This window comes from Sminthopsis crassicaudata, chromosome 6 (assembly GCF_048593235.1).
Source record: "Sminthopsis crassicaudata isolate SCR6 chromosome 6, ASM4859323v1, whole genome shotgun sequence".
In the NCBI taxonomy this organism is placed as follows: Eukaryota; Metazoa; Chordata; class Mammalia; order Dasyuromorphia; family Dasyuridae; genus Sminthopsis; species Sminthopsis crassicaudata.
This window is the reverse complement of record NC_133622.1, coordinates 222,742,769-222,757,586: the sequence shown is the minus strand read 5'-3', so window position 1 is coordinate 222,757,586 and position 14,818 is coordinate 222,742,769. Positions and strand designations below refer to the sequence as shown.

General features: G+C 41.2%; 1 protein-coding gene across 7 annotated transcripts in view; it reads right to left on the bottom strand.

Annotated features, from left to right (window-relative positions):
* KIAA1549L (KIAA1549 like) overlaps window positions 1-14,818 on the bottom strand; it is a 274,216-nt gene that overhangs the window by 42,272 nt on the left and 217,126 nt on the right. For 4 of the 7 annotated variants that reach the window (XM_074276445.1, XM_074276447.1, XM_074276450.1 and 1 more), the window contains 2 exons: window positions 14,323-14,540; window positions 5,063-5,192 (listed from right to left, as the gene is read on the bottom strand). In XM_074276445.1, coding sequence (XP_074132546.1) covers window positions 5,063-5,192; window positions 14,323-14,540 — 348 coding nt within the window. The remainder of the gene's footprint in view (window positions 1-5,062; window positions 5,193-14,322; window positions 14,541-14,818) is intronic. The other 3 variants (XM_074276446.1, XM_074276448.1, XM_074276451.1) reach the window with 1 other exon arrangement.

Genomic DNA, 14,818 nt, shown 5'->3' with positions numbered 1-14,818 from the left:
ACTCGATGCTCCAGCCCAAATTGGATTCTCTCTGACTTTCAAATACACCCTACACAGAGTGCATAGTAAATAGTAGGCATTTCATAAATACTTGTTGATTGACTGATTCTAGCTAGCTGGGCTGTGTTAATTTTGGAATGTTCAGGTACCAGTCCTAACTTTAGATCAGATCAGAGATCACGGTTCCTTCTTCATGGAATGCTCATCCTTCATCTGACCTGGAATCAAACAACTATTATATACAAACACTTGGGTTTTATCAAAGATGGCAAACACCTCCAGTGTCTTTGCAAGAAATCGCCAAATGGGGTCCCAGAGAGTTGGGTGTGACTGAAAACGCCTGAACAGAAACATAATCCCTTTCTTATCCTTAAAGGGAGGAAGACCCGAGTTCAAATCTGGATTCAGACACTTACTGGATGTTCATTCAAGTCACTTAACTTGTCTGCCTCAGTTTCCTCATGTATAAAATCGTAATAGCACCTATCTCTCATTCTATCAATGTTTGCCGAAGGAAGGAAATGAAAGAACCTCTTCTGAGGAGAAGAAAAGCATGTTGTTCAGTTGTTTCAGTCTTGTCTTACTCTTCATGAAGCCACTTGGGTTTTTTGGGGCAAAGATACTGGAGGAATTTCCTTCTCCAGTTCATTTTACAGATGAGAAAAGAAAGGGATATAGGGTTAAGTAACTTGCGCAGAGTCACACAGCTATCAAGTATCTAAGGTTAAATTTGAACTCAGGTCTTTTTACTTTTTTCTTCTTTTGCTGAGGCAATTGGGGTTAAGTGACTTGCCCAGGGCCACGAAGCTACGAAGTATTAAGTGTCTGAGACCACATTTGAACTCAGGTCCTCCTGACTTCAGGGCTGGTGCTCTATCCACTGCTCTACCTCACTGTCCCAGAACTCAGATCTCTTGACTCCAAGCTTAGCACTCTATCCATTGAACCACCTGGCATATCGTTAGTGAAATGCAAGATTGTGTGTGTGTGTGTGTGTGTGTGTGTGTGTGTGTGTGTGTTTGATATTCTGGAGTAAAAACAAATACTGGACAAGGTCATTGTAAATATCAAATAAGATATTTGTAAAGCTCATAACACAGCGCCTAGCTCATAGAAGGCACTTAATGTTTCTTCCCTTCTTTCTTCTCATTCTTCTATGGTTGAACTGTTCTACTCACCTTTTAAAGTTCAACCAAATGACATCGATTTCCCCAAAGCATTCCTTGAGTCTTCCCTTCCACATTTCTAATGTCCCCTTTAGATCTCACCTGGCATTTATTTTACAGCTATTTAATACAAGGTATGATTGTTATCAGTATTTATTTGTCTCGGCAAACTCCATGAAGAACTCTTTCTTAACATCTCACTTAGTCTAGCAGAGTGTTCTTGCAAAAGGAAACACCTAATAATCAATCAATCTATTAAGCACCTATTATGTAGTAGGTATGGTGCGAAAACAAAAAGAGAAGTTGTTCTTAAGAATCAGAAGCCTACATTCTACGTCATGTTTGCCGAAGGAAATAATCTATTTTTTATCTTTGTCATATTTTATTTTTACTTTTTTTTATTATCGCATGAAGGAAAGAATCTTACTCCTCTTTGAGGGGAAGAAAGGCATTGTTGTTGTTTGGGCGTTTTCAGTCACGTCAAACTCTCTGGGATCCCATTTGAGGTTTTCTTGGCAAAGACACTGGAGGGGTTTGTCATCTTTGATGAAACCCAAGTGTTTGTATGTAATGTTGTTTGATGTTCTGGAGCAAGGAGACACACTGGCCAGAACTTCATCAAAAGGTGGAACCATTCATCTAAGACCTGCATCTTGGCAAAATGAGGCTGGATTGGTGAAAATGTCAAAATGTAACCAATCACCAGGGAAATAATGAGACTCTGAGAAAATAGTCCTTCTTCGGGAGACTTCCCTAAACACTCCTGGGTTTTTTATTTTTATTTTTTTTATCACATTGCCAAGTCACTTGGTAGAATGTGTTTGCTTCTTCAAGTTGAAGAATTAATTAGTTGGGAACATATTCAAACTCTGGATTTCACAGAGAATTAGTAAAATACACCTAGGCTCAGATGAATTGTTTTCCTTTGACACTTCATCTCTTTGAGTTTCCACAAAGGAGATAGAATTCAAATTGTTTGTAAGTCTATTGAATTTAAAAGTCACTAGTGCTGGGGCTGAGCACTTCTGATATTAAGCTCTGGCTGTGGGTTATAAAATGTGACAGTTTCTGAAGAAGTACAGTTGACAGTCACCCAAAGGGCGATGAAGAGATTCATGGTGGGTGTGAGCAGGCTGTGGCACATTGTGAAAAGGGATCTGTGTGGGAAGGAAGATCTGTGGAAAGATTTCATCAAAGAAATGCACCTTTGGAAACTGATGGGTCAGTCATGAATGAGAGTGAAGGATACCTGACAGCTAATCTAAGGGCTCCATTAGTATACATGCAATGTAGTGGATTTGTGGGAGTGATGTGGGTTGAGGTCCCTTTAAGATTCCTTTCTGATTCCCACCCTCCCTCCCCCCATGGCTGAAGAAGCTAGCACCTTTGATTCACAAATTCTGGTCAAAAGCACCCTTTTGAATCCCAATGATATCTGGGCTTTCCCAGCCCCCATTGGATCTGAGCTAACTTGGGCCTTTCCAGTCCCCACTGGATTTGAGGTTTCCTCAACCCCCACAACCCCATTATAAAAAGGGGAACTCTGGAGCCCATTCTTGGCAGGAGCCCCAAACATGCTATCCTTCCGGCCATGTAAGGGTTCCTGTGCACCCGGCACCAGCTCTGGTCCTGGAGTCTTTCTATCTTTACCCTTACTTCCAAACCCCCCCAAAAAATCTTTTTTTTTTTTAATCAATCTAGGTTTCTGAGCCTCTAAATTCCTTTACAGGGGACTCTGCTCTGTCACTAGACTGCATTTAACTATGTATCCTTGTGCCGAACCAAAAGGGGTTACCCCTTACCTAATTCTCATCAGAAGGAAAAGGACAAAGCTTCTTAAACTGTGGTTTGTGACCCCACATGAGATCGTGTAACTGAAGGTGGGGATTCCTGCAGTATCAACTATTCCACCAAGATTTAATTCTTTATGTAAAAATAAACAAGTACATTCATCTTATTAATATGAACATTTGCTTTCATCTTTAATAAATGGTGAGATTCCATGTATATTAAAATTGTTTTAAAATATTTTTTATAATTTGTCATCAATAAATGCTTGATTTATACACCTATTTTATATACCTATCTAGCCATGGTTGTGTAAAAATTTCTCGAATGAAAAAGGGTTGTAAATGGAAAAGTTTGAAAAGGCTTGTCATAGAGCATAGGTAGACATAAATAATATACTTAGTATTGTTACAAGCTCTATGGCTAAGATATTTAAATTCCACAGGCTTCAGTATACTTTGATATAAAAGCAGATTAGATTCAATGCATCATTGGTAGAATTGTGGCGTGGGACCCTTCTGGAATACAACTGGGAACTATGCCCCCAAAGCCACTTTTAACCCACTAGCTAGGTTGATGTCCAGAAAGAAAAGAAAGTAAAGATTCAGATATGCACAAAAATATTTGTAGCAGCTCTTTTTGTAGCAGCGAAGACATAGAAACTAACAGGACACCCAGAAAATAAGAAATGACTGATAAATATTGGGATATGAATGAAATGGAGAATTTTGCTGTAAGCAACGATGAAGGGGACTGATTTGAAGAAACTCTCAGGAAGACATGTATGAACTGATGCAGGTGAAGTGAGCTGGACCAGCAATTTATATAATGATAACAACATTGTAAAAACCAACAATGTTGAAAGATTTAAGAACTCTAATCAGCAATGATCAACCATTCTTGGGGTGTGGGGAGAGACAATGATGGTTCCTGCTATCTAGGTCCAATAGAGAGATAATTGAGTCCAGATGAAGAACAAGATACATTTTCTGGATATAACCAATGTGGAAGTCAGTTTTATTATGCATGATCACCATAAGGGTTTCATCTGACCTCCCCTTAGTTTCCCCTCCCCCTGTGGGGCAGGGAGAATAGGAAGAGAAAATGCTTGTTAATTGAAGAAAAAAAATTAATTTGAAAAAGTATTGAACTAAATGACCTTAGGCTCCATTTAGCTCTTAGTCAACCATCTATGATTGTTTGAATACTCACCTCATTAATTTAAAAAACTATTGAAGTATCTAAGTATGTATAACTCCCAGGCTTCTTCACCAACAGCTTCTCATTCATTGACTAATCTTTTGATTGAATGGAAGGCTCCACTGGGTTTTGAAAAGCATGGGGCTTTCCAGAAGAGCAGACTACTCAATCCTACTATTCCTATCTTTTAAAAAGCGACATTCTTCCATGTGACTATAAAACATGGTATCCCACAATCTCTGAAGAATTAGGTTATATGTGACCCCATAGGTTCACAGAGAGATGAATGGGGAGTTCAACTAGGGTATGAGAGTGATGACCTGAAGAGAAGAACCAATCAAAAGCCTTGTCAAGGACACATTTGACACTAAGGAGATAGTACCATTTTGTCCTGAGATCAAAGAAGAGGTAGATAGCTATTGAGAGGCTGCCCTAGTGGTGAGGAAATAGTAAAAAGAATCCAAGAAAAGGGCACTAGAAGGAATGCCTATGGGAGAGTCCTAGGAAAGTAGGATGAAAAGCTGCAATAGGATGAAAAGATGGGGAGAGTTCATCATTTATATAAGTAGAAATCTTTCACCGACAAGATTACAAATCGCTCATTTACTAATTAATGGGATAAGAAATACTAACAAAGCCAGTATTTACAAACCAGAATTATTAAGCAGTGGTTCATTGCTCTGATTTCCGAGACAAGTACTTTTCAAGGATCTTTACTCTGCAAAAAAAAGGGAGAGGAGCAAGGAAATGAAGCATGAAGAATTTTTGCTTCTCCTCGGGAAGCTTGTGGAAACACACTGAATTCCAGGACTATGAAAGGGTAAACCAGGCCTTGTACCTACTGGTTTTCTCTGGGAGAAAATGGAACAAGATTTATTTTCAGCACCCCAGCCACCCAAGGGACTTACATCATAGCCGCTGTTTCGGATTCCTCGTCGGGGTCTCTCCCGTGTCACCAGGAGGTCCATCTCGGTTTCCCCTGGACTGGGGCTGTTTAAAGACTGCCGGCTTCGGTACACAGAGTTCTTCATCTGTTGCCTGTAGAAGATCCAATAACTGTCATTATGCAATTCAGTCCTGGACAGATGGAATTCTCTATTGATCTAAATTAATAGGCAACCAATGAAAATGGTGAGTTTGCTTGACAAAACTCCTATGAAGATATTAATACTGCTCTTCCCACAAGCCCATATGTCGGGAAATAAGCATCATCAATCCTGGGGTTTATGAGGCAAATTTGGGCCTGGGGAGAGGAGTGGAAAGGATGCTAGGTATAGCAGAAAGAGGCTTGGTTCAGGAGTCAGAGAACTGGAATCCTGATCCTGCTGTAAGACAGGATCTCTCTATTATACATAGGTAGCATGAACCATCATTGTCTCTCCCCACACCCCAAGAATGGTTGATCATTGCTGATTAGAGTTCCTAAATCTTTCGAAGTTGTTGGTTTTTACAATGTTGTTGTTGTTATTATTATTATATAAATTACTCTCCTGGTCCAGCTCTCTTCACTCTGCAAAGCCTTTTTTCCTCATCTATAAAATGGGGCTGTTGACTTTTGAAACTACCACAAGATCGATGATCTTCCGTTGGGAAGCTCCTATGACATCTTTAAGAGTCTCAAGAGTGGCTTAGTCTGGAATGGAATTGTGTTTTCCCTTATGGAGATTGGACATCTCCTATCAATTGTGAAGGTCATTTCCCTTGCCTGGGATTCGTGTTCGTCATCTGTAAAGTGATAGAGTTAAACCAGATCATCTCTAAGATCTGCACCAATCACAATGAATTCATGTTCCCATTGCACATTCAGTTGAGAGATATCACAGTGGTGCAGAAGATGGTCTGCCACAAGTAGAGCTGTGCTAGGAAAGGGGATGGTCTCTCCCTCAGGAAGTCTGATCTAGGCTTTCATGGAAAGCTTATCTCCAGATCCAATGTAGGAAGCAAAGAGATGCAGTGATTGAGGAAGACAGAGCCTGGGAAATGGGAGCTGGAGCAATAGGATTCTGGGTAGTTGGGGGGGACGTGGCTCAAGGTTAAGGTCAGAGCACAGTGAGCATATTGCATAGTATACTGGTGGAGAACATAAGGATATTGGTGCCCTGTGGCAAAGAACCAGTCACCCTTTCCTAGTTATGGCTTGGCTAACTCCTAGAAAAATGCACCCATTGGCTCTCCAGTCTCACACCCCGCATGGTTCATGGGGTAAGGACACGGATTATTTCCTCACCTTTATAAGATGGCTCTGTTTCAAGAAACACGATTGTTTTTTGATGACTCAGGATATCACCTGCTTTCATTAACCTTTTGTTCTTCAGACTCAAGGACTCTAAGAAGCCGCTTCCCCAAACCAGCCAAGGACAGAGGCACCCCCTCTTTGTCATTCCCTTGCTCATTTGCTCTGGAGAGCAGTTATTTGGAGGGGCTCTCAAGCAGTCACCAAGGATTCCCTTCTAACTGAAACACGAGTTTAACCATCTAGCAACCATGGTTGTTTCTCAGTGTCCTCATCCGCTCATCTATTCAAGATCACAACAATCTAGATTGAGAGCTAGAAAGGAGCTCAGGGGTCCTAATCTAATGCCCTCATTTTATACAGAGAAGGCGACGAGATCCAGGGAGATGAAAGGTCTTGCCTAGGATCATACAAGTAGCAATTATTTTAGAGGAGAGGATTTGGGAAGTTAGGGGATCCTAACTCCAGAGCCAGTGGTCTTCCCATTGTACTAAGATACTTCTGTGATTATTATAAAGTATTGTTTTTTAAAAAAATTGAGTAGTAAAGTCTGTCAGTTCTGTGTAACAACAGCTCTTGGAATGATATTATTTGATAGTAAATTCAATAATGATTCCATGACCATTACAATGGAACAATAATTCTGTAACATAACATACAATAATGAATCATAACAACATAGAATCTATTTAATTCCAAAATTAAATTTGTAAATTCCACTTTAAAAAGACATTTTTGACATAGCAACCCTGGGAAGTGCAAGCAATATTATATACCCATTTTATAAGACTAAGAGATAATGGTTCATAGTCATATGATGAGTAATAATTGGAACTGGGATTTTTAACCTCACATATTCTGACTAGAATGGAAGCCCTTTAAGGACAGGGACAGTTTCCATTTTGATTTTGTATCCCCAGCAATAAGCTTGTTGCCTGGTACACAGTAGGCATTTCATAAATGCTGGTTGACTCTTGATCATATTGATTGATTATAGGTTCTAGGCATTTTCCACCACATCATACTGGTTTTCAACATGTTGATGGCAAATGTTAATTTCTCGATTTGAGATTGGGGAAAATGGGGTTCAGTGTAATCAACCAACATTTCCAAGATCACAGAGTTAGGGGCAGAGAGGAAGGATAAGAACTTGCTGCTGAGTAAGCTTTCTATCCTCAGCACCTATATGCAGGAAACTCTAAGGAACTTTACACATTTTCCCTCCTAACTTTTAATTCTTTGACTGTTATATGCCGGCCTAGAGATGAACGGTATAATGGTTTGAATCTTCTTCCCTCTATTCTCTTCCCTCAATCCTCCATCTGTCACAAAGCAGCCACAGCAATATTCCAAAAGCTCAGGTTGGATCATGCTATGTCCCTGCTCAAGAAGCTTCACTGGCTCCCAACTGCTACTAGGAATAAAAAAAAAACTCTGTCTGGCATTTCCAACCCCTTGTCATCTGATTCCAACCTGATTTTTGAGACTGACCATACATCTGACTAAGCTGACGTCCTTGCTGTTCTCATACACTGGATTCTATTTCCCCATCATGCACCCTGCACAAGCTATCTGCCCACTTAGCCTCCCACAAAACACTACTCAGGCCTTTGCTCATGCCCTTCACTCCACTTTTTAATGTTCTTTTTTCCTTTAAATTATAGAAGCACCTGAGTGTTAGGAGGGACTTTGGTGGCCATATGGTCCAACCCATAGACAAAAGGAGTCCCCATTATAACGTACCTAAGCAGTGGCCATCCGGGTACGGCTTGAAGACCTCCAAGGAGCAGGAACCCACACCTCTTGAGGCAGCCCCAAACTCCTGTTATTCACTCTGTGTATGTGAATACACACCCACAACTTCATGCTGGTGCACCTGTGTTGAACTGCACCTAGATTTTTCTGCAGGTAGGGACTGCCTTTATGGGAAGGAATCATCTCTTTGGGAAATAGGGTAGTTTCTGAGGAACTTACACACTATCAAAAGCCCCAAAGTATTCACATCCTTGACCTAATTACAAATCATTTTTGGAAAAGCAGACTTTCCAATTGTCCGGAGATTGCCAATTAGCCCATTTAGAGAAGATTCACTAACAAGAAGGGAGGCACTGGGATTAGCAATTGACATTTAAGTAGGTTATTTTGTAACTAGGAGGAATAGACCCCAGGATTTTCAAGTAACCACCTTAAAGTCTGAGATGAGACCTAGCTTTCCGGGTCTCCCTTGTGAAAGACACAAGTCACTTAAAATCCCTGGGTCTCAGGTGTCTTCTGGCTTTAAAACTATTATTCTTCCTCCCTCCCTCCCTTCCTTCCTTCCTTCCTTCCTCCTTCCCTTCCCTCCTTCCTTCTTTACCTCCCTCCCTCCCTTCCTTCCTTTCTTCCTCCCTCCCAACTCCCTCCCTCCCCCTTTCTTTCCTTCCTTCCTTCCTTCCTTCCTTCCTTCCTTCCTTCCTTCCTTCCTTCCTTCCTTCCTTCCTTCCTTCCTTCCTTCCTTCCTTCCTTCCTTCCTTCCTTCCTTCCTTCCTTCCTTCCTTCCTCTCTCCCTCCCTTGAGTTAATGCTTTATGTTCTTCTTTCAAAATGCTATTTCACATGGATCCCAATGGATCAGACCTACCAGACAGATAACATTTCTCCTTGGGCATAAATTACTGATTTCAATCCACTCTAGTTCTAATTATAGATGCCTTTTCTAGATGTTCTTCCTCCTCATTCCATCTCCTATAATCCTTAGCACGAATACTCAGGTCAAGACCTGAATCCAAAAGGGAGTCCTTCCTAATCTTGGCCACTGCTCCTCCCTGAAACTGCTTTCTTTTTCTTATCTATAGACATAGCATTCTTGCTCAGTAGGCTGTAAGCTTTTATGAAGGCAGAGACTGTTTGCATTTTGCCCCTTTATTTCTGATAACTAGTATAGTAGCTGGCATATTTTATGGTTTAATCATTTTTCAGTCTTGTCTGATCCTTATATGACCTATTTGGGGTCTTCTTGGAAGATATACTGGTATATTTCCTTCCCAAGCTCATTTTACAGATGAATAAACCGGGGCAAACAGGGAAGTGACTTGCCCAGGGTCACACAGCTACTAAGTGCCTGAAGCCAGATTTGAATTCAGAAAGATGAGTTTTCCTGACTCTCGGCTCAGCATTCCATCCACTGTATCACCTAGCTGCCCACGTGGCCTCTAGTAGGCACTTAATGACCGTTGTTGAACTGAATTGAACACATCTCATTACGAAGTCTGCATCTTTTCATCTATTTTCTTCAAGTCACTAACACTATGGCCAATCCATCGTAAAAACTATCTCAACGCCATTTCGTAGCAATAACTTGTTACACTAACCAAGCCTGTAAATTGGGCCCTGGTTTAAGAGTTATTTCTTTTTTTATTGAAAATAAAACCACATTGATTTGATTTGTAAAGGGGAGCTGATGCTTTCCAATTTGCTTTTATAACTCTGGTTATTTTCATAGCAAGTGAAGGCTCAGTTGAGCCGGCAAATACTCTGCCCCTCCTAGGGAGAAGCATCTAGGCCAAGTCTGTGGTTGCAATGATAAATATTGGACCCCAAATCTCTGTTTATTTTATTTATCCACCACTTATTTATTTCCTGTTTACTGACGTATTTAAACTCTGCATCATCTTTACTTCCCAATATATTCCCTCTACTCTACCAGAAAGCCATCCTTTGTAAGAAAAAAAAAGAAAAAGGGGCAGGGGAGTTAAGGGAAGCATTTCAGCCAAACCAAGCAACCCACCACCCAGCTTTGACAACATATGCAATGTTCCACACCCATGGTTCCCCAGCTGTGCTAAGAAGCGATCAAAGATTTAAAGTTGAAAGCCTTGTAGTACAACACTCTGACTTCACAGACGAGGAAGCTGAGGGTCAGAGAGAAGGGGTGAATTGCTTGAGGTCATATTAAGTAGTAAAAAGCAGAGGGAGGATATGGATTCAGGTCCCCCCTATTCCAAAGCCGACCCTCTTTCCAATGATCCATATTTTCTCAATTCTTCTTCAAAACTAAAAAAGTTTTGTTAAAAGAAGAATATTCAATTTAAAGTTCCATTTCCAAGCCATAGAACATAGATTTAGAACTAAAAGATGCTTGAATGGGTCATCTAACTTAATCCCCTCATCTTAAAGATGAGAAAATGGAGGTCGAGAAGGATGAATCCAATTCAATAAACATTTATTCAGCTCCTTCTATGTGTCATGGGGCAGCGAGGTGATGCAGTGGAGAAAATGCCAGACCTGGAGTCAGGAAAACTCATCTTCCTGGATCCAAATCTGACCTCAGACACGGATTAGCTATGTGACTCTTGGAAAGTCCCTTCACCCTCTTTACCTCAGTTTCCTCATAAGTAAAATAAGCTAGAGGAGGAAATAACAGACAACTCCAATATCTTTGTCAAGAAAATGCCAAGTGGGATCATGAAATGGTGGATATGATTGAAACGAATGGATAATATCAATCAATCAACATCCATAATGGATAATGTCAATATCAATGGATAATATTAATACCAATCAAAATGAGCCAAAAGAAGCAAAAGGCAATTTCTGCCTTCTGGGAGTTTACAATCTAAGTGACTTGCACAAGGTCACACAATCTGGTTGACAGAGCTTAGATCTGAAACCAGGCCCACTGATTCTAACCTGAGGTTCTTTCCTACTATGTCATATTGATCAACCCTAAACAAACCAGCCCAAATGATCAGTACAGGTCAATCAGTGGGTTGCTTTCCTGCCACACTTAACTTCCTCACAGAGTTCTCCTTTAAATTATTGGGTACTTAGTAAAGAAACAAGTTCTAGAAAGAACAGAGAAAGAAAGAAAGCACAACCCCTGACATCACAGAGCTTGTCAAAAAGAGGAAGAGAAAAGGAATCATCTCCTCTCCAGGCTTTCATAACATCCCTCCTTCTTGCTTCCCCTCCCGCCTGGCTGACCACTTCTCAGTTCCCTTTTTCGGAGGTAATGCTCACTAAACACAGGAGGAGGGTGATGGCTTTGTCCCTCTTTTAGCTCTATATTATCCCACTTGGTGACTTCTTTAGCTCGTATGGGTTCACTTAATGTCCCTATGCACACAATTCTTAGATAGATATATCTAGCTCTAGTCTTTCTCCTGAGATGTAGTCACGTATCATGCTTTGTGGACATCTTGAATTGGATTGTGGCAGGCACCTCAAACTTAACACGAGTAAAACAGAACTTATTATATTTCCCCCCAAACCTCCCTTTCATTCTTAACTTTCCTATTACTAGGGTCAGAAAGACCTTAATTTAAAAACGCTAGGGACACTGCATTCTGGGTTATGGCCACTCATCTTGACCTTCGCCTTACAACTGGACTTCAATTTCTCAGAAGGAAAGGGTATCGCTAATGACTTTGTGTAACCCTGCCTCACTCCCATCCAATTCTTGCACAAGTCAAGACATCACCTTCCTAACATCACTGGTCCTCTCCAAAAATGAAGGAGGAACAACAACAATTGTGAGGGGACCACCATCCTCCCACTGACCCAAGTTTGCAACCTTAGAGTCACCCTTAACTCCTCATTCATCCACTTATAAACAATCCCTTGTGAAACCTCATCTCCATGGCCTTAGTGGCCTTCCCCACCTTTCACCTGAAGGATGGAAATATCCTTCTAATTATTCTTTCTAAATTATTCTTTTATTTTCTCTCAATAATCCATATGAGGAGCAGCAAGTAGACATGTAGATGCAGATTGTGTCTAAGGGAGTGAAGGGCAAGGAGAATGGAAAGGTAGGAAGAAGAAAGGTTTTTGAAGTTCTTTAAATGTCAGTCAGAATACTTTATATTAGATTTTGGAGATCATGAGCCACTGAAGTTTGTTGGGTAATGAAAAATCATTTTGGTAGCTGAATGGAAGATGGATTATTGTGGGAAAATCAAATCCCTTTGTGGATTCCTTCCTTAGTAATGGCTGTGCCTCATGTCTAAACTATTTTTCCCTTTCATCTCTATTTCTTAGTTTCCCTGGCTTTCTTCAAAATTTTGTTCAAATCCCAACTGCAAATTTTTTCTTGAGTCCCATACTTATTTGCCCTATAACTTTTTGCATTTCCCCTCTGACTTCATTTTTTTCTATGTTTATCTCACACGTATCTAATTATTTACAAGATGTCTCCCCCATTAGAATTCTAGCATTGTTGCCATGTTTTTGTATCCCAAGTTTTAGACGGATGCCTTGAATACAGTAAGTGCTTAATAAATGCTTGTAGACTGACTGACTTAGCTGATGACATTTTTTTGTGAGCAGTCTCAGAAATTTCTGTGATTCAACCTTATCTCCATCTGGACTGTTCTCAATCTTAACCCACCTCCAAGCCCTCTGAACATATATGTCATTCCCAGTAAAACTCCATTCCAGTGCTCATAAACATAGGTGCTTAATAAATGTCAATTGCCCGATTGATGGTTCCAATTTCAGTTCAGTTCGCCTTGATTCAATAAGCAATAACAGAGCATCTGCTCAGTACAGTATTCAGCCCCGACCCTCAAGGAGTTTACAATCAACTGAGGATTTACATTCTCTGCAGTGTTTCAGAGAAAAGAAACTTTTATTTTTGCTCTTGCAATGTATACCCTTTCAGAGGGAATTTTATGTCTCTGCAAAATAAATAGCCCTACAGTTCAGTTCAAGAAGATGGAAGGGCAAACTATTTATCTGCCTGAAACCCAGAAAATAATGTCAGCACTGAACTCTCTATATCTTTCTTCTCCAATTTATGACACGTTTGCACATCAGAGAAAAAGCCCGGCCTAGAAAAATAGACATTTGGCCCAGCACTGAACTTGAGGTAGGAGGCCTACAAGACTTGATGGATGACGGAGGCCTCCTGAATGCAATTTTCCTCTTCTTGGGGGAGAAAGATATTAAAACAATTGAACAGCAAAGAAAAACAGATTGAAAGCAGGAAGGGACCCAGACACATTCTAATTCGACCCTTTCATTTTACAGATAAGGAAACTGAGGCTCAGGAGTGGTAAATTGTTTTTTTATAGATGAGAAAACTAAGGTCCAGATACATTAAATGACAGAGTCAGGATCTAAATCCATGTCCTCTGATTTCAATGCAATCCAATAAGCTTTTCTTAAATTCCTACTGTATGCTAGGCATTGGGTTCCCCAAATTAAAAATGGTCCCTGTCCTCACAGAATTTCTACTGGGGGGAGAGGGGAATGAACCACACATGCACATAAGTACCAGATATTCACAAATAAACACAAAGCAATTCCAGGAGAAGAGCATTAAGAGTTAGAGGAATCAGAAAAAGCTGCTTGTAGGCATTTGCCCTGAATTTTAAAGGCAGGATTTCCAGGAGATGGAGAAGAGGAAGATGAGCCTCCTGGAAGGTGAAATTGTCTGCAAAGTCATGGAGGAGGGAGATGGGACATGGCTCTCAGACAATGGTCCCTCTGAAGGAATGAGAGAGGGGTAGTCTGCAAAGACAAGGCCGAGCCAGATTTAGAAGAACTCTCCATGTCAGATAAGGCAGATTTTATCTCGGAGCCACTGAAAAGGGGACACTCTTTCCCCTGGACCACAGATGAAACCTAAGAGGTTATTTCATGTCCCTCCAGTTCCCCTGATTAGCCAAACCACCTCTCCCTCACTACATTGTAAGGTAGTCTAATACAAATCATGTAAAAAGTTCAATTTTCTCTCCCATGTTCCCCTGTCTCTTCTATTTATTCTCCTGCTAACCCACTATCGAGCCCTGAATTTCAGAGCTCATCAGAGTCCCAATCAATATCCTTGATGGAAGAGAAGGGCTGACAGGCTCCCACTGCCAATGACCTCCGAGTCAGAAACGCATCGATCCCGGGTACCGGCTAATCCCCTTGACACCCATTTCTCCTCCGCCTTCCAGGCAGCCACCGAACTTACCTGTTCTTAGGTTCGCCAAATGGAGAGGGCGGCTCGGGCTCGGGATCCAAGACATGGTCGATGTCTTTCGGGGCTTTCTCGTACATCTTCCGCTCCGTCAGCCCCTTGTTCCCCTCCACTTGAGGGAAGTCATAGTAGCCTTTCCTCTTTGCCTTGAGGCGCAGCTTGTTGCGGTAGTGTTCAATGTCAGACTTCTGCTTCAAGGCCTTGTTCACCTGCTGAGAGAGCAGATCCTCAGGAGAGTGACCAAGCAGGTGTGTGAGGCTTTGAAGCAGCCGGCCGGGCCTTTCCCCAGACGCTGCCCTGCATTTTTTTCCTTTTGGTTCATACCTGTGAGTTTATTGGTCTAAGGAACTCCAGGTAAGGAAATTCCTTCTACCACAGCACAATCAGCACCTGCTTTGCAATCTGTAATCCTAGAGATGTGACTGGGCCAAGGAAAGGCTGTATCAGAGGCTGCCCTTATCCCAGGGCCTCCTGACTCAGCTCTCCATCC